Source organism: Zophobas morio, unplaced genomic scaffold (genome assembly GCF_036711695.1).
Source record: "Zophobas morio isolate AGI-343-1 ecotype UQ-CSIRO unplaced genomic scaffold, CSIRO_AGI_Zmor_V1 ptg000023l, whole genome shotgun sequence".
Classification (NCBI taxonomy): Eukaryota; Metazoa; Arthropoda; class Insecta; order Coleoptera; family Tenebrionidae; genus Zophobas; species Zophobas morio.
This window is the reverse complement of record NW_026972128.1, coordinates 3,783,628-3,795,132: the sequence shown is the minus strand read 5'-3', so window position 1 is coordinate 3,795,132 and position 11,505 is coordinate 3,783,628. Positions and strand designations below refer to the sequence as shown.

The 11,505-nt window shown below is 33.4% G+C and overlaps 1 protein-coding gene across 8 annotated transcripts in view; it reads right to left on the bottom strand.

The window, feature by feature from the left end:
- Nucleotides 1-1,069: 1,069 nt before the first annotated feature.
- LOC135134331 (mesotocin receptor-like) overlaps nt 1,070-11,505 on the bottom strand; it is a 211,768-nt gene continuing 201,332 nt past the window's right edge. For 6 of the 8 annotated variants that reach the window (XM_064062973.1, XM_064062975.1, XM_064062972.1 and 3 more), the window contains 2 exons: nt 3,229-3,375; nt 1,070-1,793 (listed from right to left, as the gene is read on the bottom strand). In XM_064062973.1, coding sequence (XP_063919043.1) covers nt 1,621-1,793; nt 3,229-3,375 — 320 coding nt within the window. In that variant the 3' untranslated portion in view covers nt 1,070-1,620. The remainder of the gene's footprint in view (nt 1,794-3,228; nt 3,376-11,505) is intronic. The other 2 variants (XM_064062977.1, XM_064062978.1) reach the window with 2 other exon arrangements.

The window sequence follows — 11,505 nt, the reverse complement described above, 5'->3', positions numbered from 1 at the left end:
ATAAGAGTTATGTCAGGCCAGTTCTTGAGTTTGTCAATTACATCTGGTCTCCGATTCTTCAACGGGATATAGAGTTATTAGAATCTGTGCAAAGAAGGGCCACAAGAATTCCATTTGGTAGAATTTGGCCGCAGTATGCTGACAGACTTGCAATGATGGGTCTTCCAACGCTTTCCAATCGGCGTAAGAGAGGTGATCTAATTTTAACTTTTCGGGCGCTTAAAGATCCGCAATCGCCCATCAGGCATTTGTTTCCCCTGAATACACTTAGTAGAACTAGAGGGCATTGTTTTAAACTAGTGAAGGATAAATTCCGTTCCACAGTGAGGCAACATTTTATTTCCAATAGAGTTTTCGAGACGTGGAACGCCTTACCAGCCAGTATTGTTGAAGCTGATACAGTGACAAATTTCAAAATTAAATTTGATAATTATAATGGATAAAATTAATTGGATTCGTTTGTTAGTTAGGTAGCCAGGTAGCGCGGGCATAACAGGCTAGGCCTCTGCCCGAACGCAAAACTAATAATAATAATAATAATAATAATTTAATGCCGTAGCCACTTTCATCTCAACTTCAACATCTTTTCTTTGCGAAAAGTGTGCACAATATGTTACAAAGTTTGTTGGTTCGGTTGGAACGACCATATCTTTAATTCAGTGTTTCTCTTAGTATTTACTGCATAAAGCCTTTGGTTTGTTGCAACTAACTTTTTATAAAATGGGAGTGATTCAGTTGGAATTTTGCGAACTTTGTACTGAATGCCGCTGCACTCTGCACGGATGCACTTTTCAAGAAATTTATATGGAAATATTATTAGGACAACAAAGTCGTTAAAAGCACCCGTCGCACGCCTTTAGAAAAACAGTGATGGAGAAAAGAAAAATAAAGGCAAGAAAATTTCATTCTGTGAGAGAGTTTCGCTTGTTTAAAATTTTATTATTTGTGCTGTATTATGTTGGTGTTTCGAAAAAAAAAATCAATCGTTCGCCTTATTGTTCGCCCACAACCAATAGAAACACTCACTACAATCATAATGAAACTTTTATTTAGAAAAATATTACAGCAAATCATGTAACGTTTTACAAAATACATTTCAATATCTCACAAGATGACATAGCCTAGGAACAGTAATAAATTTATAACTGGTTCAACAAGTATCACATCAGAAATTCAGAGGTATAAAATTACACACACGGAGTGGACAGAAATGGATTTGGTAACTTTAAGTATGCTTAGCGAATAGAATTCGAAAACCTATCTCTTTAAATCGACTCCGCTTAAGCAATACGTACTACAAAACTACATCGTTAAATTGAAATTTATAAAATAGACAAATTCCAAGCGCTCAAGCATTTCAAAAGTCAATCTACTAACAACACTAGTGAGTTCTTCACAGCTTTAAACCGGCAAACGTTACTTCATCGCAGTTTTTAAATTAACTTAATCCCTATCAGGTACAAGTAGCTAGTTTGTAATCGTATGTTGTCACATCACAGTTTCAGTAACTTCCAGTTCGGTCAGTTCGGTGGTCAGTTCACTAATCTCGATCAGCGAAGAGCCTGAAATGTCGTCCTTGTCGTGGTTGGTAACGTTGTAGCAACCACCAGCCTCCATATTTCAGGTGGTCGTTGTGACTACCCATCGTCTGGCGTTGTATTGAGCAACGTAGGGCCTGTGAGACACACGCGAGGGATACTTATTTGATCTAGCGCTGTTGCACAGCGACCATCTCGAGAATGGCCGCAGCGAGGTGCTCTGGGCGTCACCTGAGGAGTTACTTGCACTGTTACCTGTGCCCAAGCAATAAAGAAAATGAAAATAAATGCTATGGACAGAACAGATAAATTAGATTTACATGGAACATCACACTGAAGCGAAAATGGAGTGGGCCATTCCACGAATTCCCGGAACTAGAGGGCGGGTTTTGCTTAAATCATAGTCAACTTAACTTCACCAAATTATTTTGTTACTCATGACAAAGTTATTTAGTTAAATATAATGGATGGAATAAATGTCTGCATATCGATCGTTAGCAAAGCATTTGCCAATTCTATAAGTACCACATTGTCGATCGAAATAGATGCATAAAACGAATAGCCTTGCTTAGAGCTTTCTAATAAAGTTCGCTCTTATGCTAAACAGGTACTTGACAACCTCCTTCTCAATCGTATGGTTCTCAACACCATTTTTTTAACACTATTAAGAGTATGCTTTCCCTAAGCATATAAAGTGAATATTTGTACTTTATACGATGTGGATGAATTAGTAATTTTGTTAGAAAGATTTAAGCAGTAGACTTTGCTAACGATTGATGTGCGGAGGCTAAAATTCCGGTTTCGTTCAATAAATAGTAACAGCTACTAGAATCATAATGATGTATGACAGTAACAGCTACTAGAATCATAATGATGTATGACAAAACGCGTCAAAGTCAATTTGGGTCAATTTGCTTTAGTATAATTCGCTGAATTGTCGCGAAGCTAGGCATCCGTCTTTCGGAACAGAAGGCATAATTTGAAGTTGTCATAAAGAATTCACGCCTTGGTACAATTTTATTAGGGATTTTTTTCTTTGGTATAATAATCTACGTTACAAGCAATTTTCGATGTATAGGGAAGATGAAACTGAGAATGATTTAAATGTCATTTCGCGTCATTGCTAGCTAACTTTGCTATTAAATCATTAAGACAAAATATTGCCGATTCATTTGAATAGATTCAGTATAAGGTATAAAAAAATAATAATGATCAAATTTGTTGAGAAGTCGAAAAAGAACAAAATTAAAAAATAAATAAAACTCATCGTCTAGCTGAGAATTCACGGGAAGGCCCAATGGTAACACAAAAACCACGAAAGTAATATGCAATGGATTAGTAAATGTCCATTTTGTTTTAAAACAAACCTGAATTTCTCTCTGCTGTTAAAGTTAGCCTGAAAGTTTAATTTAGTGCCAAAAATTAATTGCTGTCCTTATTGAAGCTCAAGGCTACCAGTGTTTTACCAAAAGTTTTTAATTTCAAAATTTAGAAAATGTCTTCCCTACACTTAGACTTGCAACAAATTCTTAAACGCCAATTTTGCAATGGTATCTAATTTGTCTGGTCTATAAATGTAGCGGAAAAACTTGAGATAATGACTATTAAAGCAACAAAATGAGCAAAAGAGAAGCTTAGTCCCACTCCCTGCAAATCAATAGAAAAGCAATCACTCGGCTGCATATCTTACCTCCTGTCGCTGTTCTGTAATTCTTGCTGGAGGCGGTGTAGTGCCTGAGGAGGAGACGCGGCAATTCTCTGTTGAATGCTAGATAAATCCATGGATTTACACAGCTGTTTAACGAGGATAGGAGCATTAAGATTACGAACACGGGACCTGTAATGACATAAGCCGTTTTCATTATTTTGGAGAGTTTTGGGTGACTTCTTGTGGGTGTTATTATACGCCACACTTGTTAGTTAGGAGGATTTGCGTGGCAGTGCGGTTGGGGACAAAGATGGTATTGTGGTGTGTAAAGAGCGTGTATTAATTGTCTAAGGATCATTTAAGGTTGTGACTTAAATGTCAGCTAATGACGAGAGTAAAATTTTACAGGAAAGTTCAGCGAAAGCCTTCGTATTTAAACATGGCGGAGTTGAGGATTTTTACATATGACAATTTTTACTTCCCGAGCGTAACCGAAGGAAGTATTGTAATCGAGACGCCTAGAGTACGAAGAAATAGGTCTCCCGTTTTCGTCTGTCTGTCTGTCTGTCTGTCTGTCTGTTTGTCCGTCCGTCCGTCTGTCCGTCTGTCTGCCGTCCTGGATTTTTTAATATAAAAATTCAAATAATTTAACAACTACTGATTAAAACTTTTGTATCTGACACCTTATTCCTTCCCTTTAAAAAAACATCTTTAATGTGTAACCTTTCATAAATGTTTCATACAACTAGTGACCTGTGAAATTTATTAATAGTAGACTTGCCACTTTTCATAATGATGGACACTTTTAGAATCTTAAGTAATCTGTCATCTGTAAAAATAATTATGAGTTTGAAACCATGTTTGGAGTTATTCGTTTGTATTGTGTTACTATTATCGATTCGTTGTTTTATTGTGACATAACGTTAATTCAAAGGGTACTTTGTGTTTTAGCAATAATAATGGTCTTTTCTTTGGAACTAGACATTATGGTAAATGGACCTGCTTAATGCAGGCTTCTAGAGACAAGTATTGTAGGCTGCAAGTTTCCCAGAAATTGAAGTTCAGCAGACTGTTAAATCACATTCGGGATGTAATTAATAGATTTGTGAGAATTAATTCTGAGAGTGGGAAGTGGTGTTCTGTTCAGCACATGTCACAAAGTTATTGAAACGAGGTTACCAATGCATCCATATAAGACCGGACTCTGCATAAACTTTTACCTTCAAAGGTTTCTCGGCGCTTTGAGAATTGCACATTGTTTCAACTCAGTCGTGACAGAATATTGAATGTAACATTCTTTATTGATGAAACGTGGTTTTATTTGTATAGTTCTGTTAATTCGCAGACTTTTGGAATGTGGAGTTCTGAAAATCTATATACAGTAGTTTTGTTGAGACCCTTCAATATTTCCAGAAGATTGGAGTAGGTATGGTAAAAGTTTATAAAGAAGAGTTTATAGACTTGCATTTTTCCAGGGTTTAGTAATTGTGGAACGATAGAGAGAGAGAGGAATTTTTGCATCTGTATTATATACACCAACTGTATGATGGAGAACTTCGTTCAGGTTATTTCCAACAACAGTATACACAGGAGCTTTAACGTTGGTTTATGATAATCTAGCTATAAATCCAGAATTTTCACCACATTTCCCTGAACTTACGCCACTGACTTTTTACTATTTGACCATTTAGAAGATTAAGTATTTAACGTCAATAGTTTTATCGTAACATAAATGACGAAACGTTACGGATTCGTTTAAAAAATATGAAAAAAAAGAGTGCGTGTATCAAGAAAATAAAATCTTTTCTAGTGCTGTCTCTTAATAAAATTTAATTTTTACTTCCCGAGGGTCAGTGAGTTCATCGGGCGACCGGTTGCTTTCGTATTTTTTCAATGGATCATGACCCCTAGAGCATCATTAGAGTCCGAAAAATTGAGTCTCCCGTTTCCGTCTGTCTGTCTGTCCGCTGTCCGTGACGATTTTTGTTGGACAGATCTCAGAAACTACTGGACCGATTGTTGTCAACTTTTATGTGTATTAGGAATATAATGTAAATGGTAAAACGCTACCAAACTTTTTCTAATCTTTCCCACCACTAATGTGATGACGTCACTTCAAAATTGTACATAGCAAATGGGTTTTAAATTGTATAAAATAACATAGTCCTACACGTGTAGTTTACGAATCCATATTGAGTTTTTGTCGGAAAATTATTTAACAACATTTTGCAATTTAATTTTGAATTTGCAAAATCCAAAATCTTGCCGATGCTTTACAGTTACGATAAACATAGTAAATTTTTAATCAAAATATATTTGCTTATCTCCCCCTCCCAAAGTTTTGTCCCATAAATCCTATCTAAAATGTGCAAAATATGATGAGTCTATATTTACAATTTATTATTCCGTTCATATTTGTACTTCCTGAACGTAATCTAAGGAAGTATTGTATAGTTTTTCGAAAATGCTGGATCTGTTTCATTGTAGATGCGAGGGAAGTTCTTTCGAAACAACCTTCCAGCTATTTTTATATATGTATACATAAAATTGTTTGTTATCTACTTAAATAAATAACTTATCATACCATTTTAAATGAACATACTATTTATGTATGTACACTAACAACGTTCCTTTTGTATACAATAAAATTTTATGATGGTTTAAGCCAGTTAACTTCGCAGCGGTTCATACCCACCATAAATTGTACTTTTAAAACCGGGCAGGTAAAAGACCCGTATTCCGAGCGGTTCTTGCCTACCGTTTTTCCGGTTGAATAAAAGCGACGCATGTCAAGCCGGTGGGAAACTTAGTGTGTGAACAGCTTAGCCAACCCCTTGTAATGACATTGTAAAATTTGAATGTATACCAATGGAACGTTTTTATAGTTTGTATGAATAATATTGCGAGTTTGCCTGCAGATTATGCAATCAATTAAACACTTAGCAAGACAGTCATACAATCCGAAAGAGGCGGAACAAATCAGTGCCCATTTGGAACTTTTACGTAATTCCTGTAATATAACTGATAATTGCGCAGATTTAAAAAATGATAGAAACGTTTTTTTGACGAGACTTTTAGTCTGTCTTGTCTCTTCTCCTCAGAAGAGTCGCCTCTGAGTTTTTGGTATGAAAAAGTACTGGTTTTTATAGCTGGATGATTATTTTCGATGAGTCATTTTATCCTATTTTTTCTGTGCTAGACTTCGGCGTTTTTCTCATCAGGGCGGCAAATGAGTGAAGTGATATAAGTATTAAACAAATATTTATATTTAAAAAAATAAAAGAAAACGAAGCTGTAATTCATTTCTTGCTAAAACAAACCTTGCTTTAAAACTGTAATAAGCTCGCTAATAAGTCAAACATTTCTTTAGTATTAATTAGTAAGTTTATTTGTATGAATGCAATTTTCCCTACGATGTAAATCCTCTGTTTTCTATACGAATCACCATCCCACTGCAGTGTTAAATTTACAAACTGTTTGAGCGTTCTCTTAATATAAAAGTACGTCTCCCTGACTTTTACTTAGGTGTGAATTTGAACATTAAAAAATTCGAGACCAGTAAATTAATTTTATTGTGTAACTGATAACAGGTGTAATCAGAACCACACACAGAGTCAGGGTCGCAATTTCCAGCCAGAAATATTTATTCTGAATAAATTTTTAATATCACAGTATCAGAAAAAATCTCATAAGTATCACACAAAATGCTACTTATAGAATAAATCTCCAAAAGCTAGACTCATTAGACGCATTGTTCCCTTAGGCTGAGTCCACAGCGTCGATTATGTGAAAAAAGAAAAGTCTTATGGAAAATTGTTCAAAAGTTCCTTGTCATGTAACAAAATTTTCAATAAAAATTTGTTCTTGTAGGTTTTTTAGCGTTACATTTTTTATCAGTTTGAGTAGTCTGCAGTTACTTTGAAATTCTGAAAAAGCTCTTTGTGTTGGAAAGGAGCACAAAAACAAATACTTTCCTTAAATTCTAAATAATTAATTTTTGGAATAAGTTCCATTTTCCATAGACCCTTCCGAAGTTAACTTTGACCTTTAAAATTAAAAGCCCGCTATCGACCCAACATCTTTTTTTTTTAATCTGAAACCTCCGCCTTTCAATTATTTTCTCCTCCTTTGTTTTCTGCTTATTACGGCGGGCTTATATCCGTCCACATTTAAATAACTACACTGATTATTATCGCTCCTTCTCCAAACTTTAAGCTCCGAACAGATAATCCCTAATTTCATCTGCATTAATTCTGCCCTTGGAGCCTTCTAATGGACCTAATGAGCCAAAATTTTACACTAGGAGGATCCTCCACTTTCCACCGAAATCAAAATGTGCGAATTAAATATTGATCCAAGTGTTAATCTCCCCGAAATCTGAATTTCCAACAATAAAAGCAACAGCCTGAAAATTAGCAAGGCGAAACAATCACTGTTGTGACAATAATGTTATTGTTTGCCGGCCCATTGAACACTTATTCGTTTGTTGTGATACATAGTCGTAATAAAATGTTGAAATGTGCGTGATATCGGTTTTTGGTTTAGTAGGTTTGTTTGGATGTGGGTTAAATATGGTGTGATTATAGGCGTCGATAACATGAAAAATTAGTCCTTTGAATTTTACTTTTTCTGTAATAGGAGCTCCAATTTTATAAAATTTTAAATTGGTTCATAACTTAAACATTCAGACAATATATGTCAAGTTTGTGTCACACTTGTCCAATTTGGAATCAATAATATTTAATTAAGAGGTAAAAAGGGTAGTTAGAGAAATTTTTTATTTGATAATAGTTAACCTGCTAAATGTAGTTTAACAATTAACCCTTTCAGGAAAGTTTATTTAGATTGCACTGAATTCGCAGTGAAAACACCGAGAGTCGGCTCTCATGAATGTAATGATACTTTTGCCTGTTGGAGTCGCATTATAGCAGTCCAGCACTCGAGACAGTTTTCTTTTAAAAAGCTTTAGCTGGGATCCGCCATTTAGTGTTGATGATATTGTCTTTGTATAGCATAGTTTCTGCTGAATACAAAGAAAAACAAACTTTATTGTGACACCGATGGTTATTTTATCTTGTGATGCTAGCTGCTGAGAGTATGATTGTGTTTTAAACGGTGTGTTTATTTTTTCACATTTCTTTTTGTTTTTCTATAGGGGGTAGTAAGGTAGTAGAGGACAAAGTGGCATCTTTTGTTGTATTGATCTGATCAAGAAACGATTTTTGTTTCTAATTAGTCTTTAAATTTTCTTCGGGGATATGTGCTTCTTGTAAAAAAACATTTCAAATATTGTTTCAGTCGATACTGAAGATGTACTCGTGTGATATTATGAAACAAATTAGTTAAAACGCACAAGAATGGAATTTAACGAACGCAATATGTAAGTAAAAGGGATAATTTAAGCCATAATTTTTATTTTATTTGCTTCAAGGAATAACTTCATCTGTGTTTTTAAAACATGTACTGAACTAATAGTACAAAATTTAATATGAATTAAAAAATAGTTCAGTCTAAAATTTTTAGCAAGCACGCCTGCAAAATTTGTTGTAGACTTCATCTTCTGATTCACTTCCAGTTTATTAAAATTTTATTGTCAATGATACTGTTTTTCTTTGATTACGGTTTTCTGTTATTTATTGCACTATACCAGGTGTTCCAGATGTCTATGAGTCTAGGACTACAATTGAAAATTATTTTTAATAATACAGGTTGTTTTGTTTGAAAGTTACACACCATAATTTCATTTTTTAAAAGCAAATTCTACATACTTTTACAGATTTAAATCTTTTATTAAAAAAAAAGAAATAAAGGTTTTTTGATCAAAGATTTCCTACATATATGCATTTTTATGTAACAAAAAGGCGAATTTAGTTTCAATTTTTCTATTATTTTGCCTTCTCAAACATATAAAGGACTGAAGAATCTTTTGAATTATTTCTACAGGTGATTAAATCTGCAAATTGTTAATCTTCTTATGGTTGTCAAGTTTTCGAAGTTGTTCCTAAGTACAAATAAATTTGTCTTGTTAATTTTTTACGTTTAAGTTACGGAAAGACAAAAAAATATTTTGCAAAATTCCAAATCTCCATTCTTAAAAATGTTGGAGTTGTGAATTTTAAATTTGACGACTTTTTTGAAAAAAAAAAAGAAAACATCCTGAAAACTGTTGATCAAAAGGTCCAAGTTTCATAACTTTTATTCTTTTTTTAATAAATAATTTAAATCTGTAAAAATATGTAGAGCATCCCATTTTAAAATGTAACTTTGATGTTTAATCTTCAAATGGAACACTTCTTTCATTCTAAAATAATTGTAAATCTAGTTCTTTTAGATTGAATTGATTGATTAAAGAATTGTTTTAGTTTACGATAAATAAAATAAACGCTTGTAAAAAAGCTGAAGAAATTACATAATGTCTTGGAATATTTCGATATTAATATCGCGAAAAAATACACAAAAAGAAAATGAAAATGTTCAATTACCCAAAATGTTATTACAACAAGAATCAACGTTGTCTTCGAATGCCAGATATTCTTTTGGGTCAAAACTGATGATAAAATTGAATTTTATATAAGAGACAAGAATTTGTAATTCTAAAGGTCAGACCCTGTTATCTAATTATTCAAAGGCAAAGAAACGAAAAGTAAATCGATACAGACCATAACTACCCTAACTACCCTTATAAACTTACTTGATCGATTTATAACAGTTTTTTAACAACTCTTATTAATTAATAAATCGTAATCATTACATCACGCTGTTGTCAATCTTATGGTTGTGCAAAATTATTGAATAAATTCAGTTAGCGAAATTTAATTCGCTAATACCAAGATTTAATAACTATATCGGTTATCACAACCAAATATTTCTATGCAAGTGATTAATTACTCATTGGTGAGACATTAACTTTGACTTTATTTTGTAGTCAAATTAAATATCATTTTTATTCTATTTTGTTAAACAAGACTTGTCTCTATTATTATTACCCTATTCATACTAAAAGTTGGCTAAAACTGAAATTTGAACAGGTATTTTAAAATTCTAAACACAATAGAGTGCAAAATAGTTCTGAATATTTTTAGAATCTAAATGAAATAAATTGTACTTTGTAACAGAAACATTAAATAAATGTCTATTTAGAACCACTCGCGTTTAAAATTCCGTTTAAAAAATAAAATAAATTACTGCCGGAACGTCCCTGACAATAAAAAATTCTCATGATTTAGTCGCCCGACATAAAATATGAAGTTTTTTATTGAGTTTCTAGACCCTCCTTGCCATTTACTTTATATATACACGTAATTACAATTTTAACCATAAAGTAAGGATAAAAAGTTTTCTTTGTCAGCTCAATATTACAAAAGTTTATGGTCCGTATCCTTTCAGACTCACTCAGATAACCATAGTAAAAAAGGAAACTATTCAGTAAGAATATTTAAAAAGTTTCTCACGTTTTACTGAAAGACTTTGATACGTTAAAACACTTCAAATTGTTCAAGAATTCGCATTTTTTGGTTCGGCCACGTATAGAATTGTCACGAGCTCGTAATTGTTTCCGAAGTTAAAACTTTTTTAGAGAGCTTCAAGCTGTCTCCAACAGTCTTTAAAAAATCAATCGACCTCGGGTTGAACTTTTCCAGCGACTTCTCTTAATCGACGTTTTTTAAATTAAAATAAAGAGCAACAACGTTACACCCAGGAATTAGCAACGCGACCAAGCTGACTTTGAGATGATAATGGAATTGCTTATAAAAGACCTCTCAAGTAAATGTTTAGAAAAAAGCTTCAGTAAAATTTAAAAGCTTGCTTAATAAAGCGACTTTTCGAGTAAACAATTATTTTAAATTGAACTGGCTGTTTCGAGATTCTATAAAAAACCATCAGAAGCTTCGAAATCGGTCGGTTAAAAGTTACAACACAGACAGAAAGTAATTCAATTTTTTTCCCAAGCGAGAAGAATGTTTGTTGTTATTTAAACAAACCCCTTAATTAGCTCAATCCCACCGACTTAATTCGACCCGCGCGAGAACTTTAATAAAACGACTTCAGCAAGGACTCGCAAAATATGTCAACCATGTTAAACTTAAAGTTTTATCTCCCATCATCAGTAAAGCAGAAATCTCTAACTTCTCCAGATCCCGCTTTTGTAATTCGTAAAAAAAACTTGGAACTTTTAGATTAAACAACATTCGGTTTTTATTGGTAACTCGAGAGGGGATTGGTGGAATAACAACACTAAGCACCACTACAAAGGCTAACGTTGTTTTAACCTCTCCAATCAAGTAATTGCAGCAAACCTAATCCGACTCTAGATGTCGA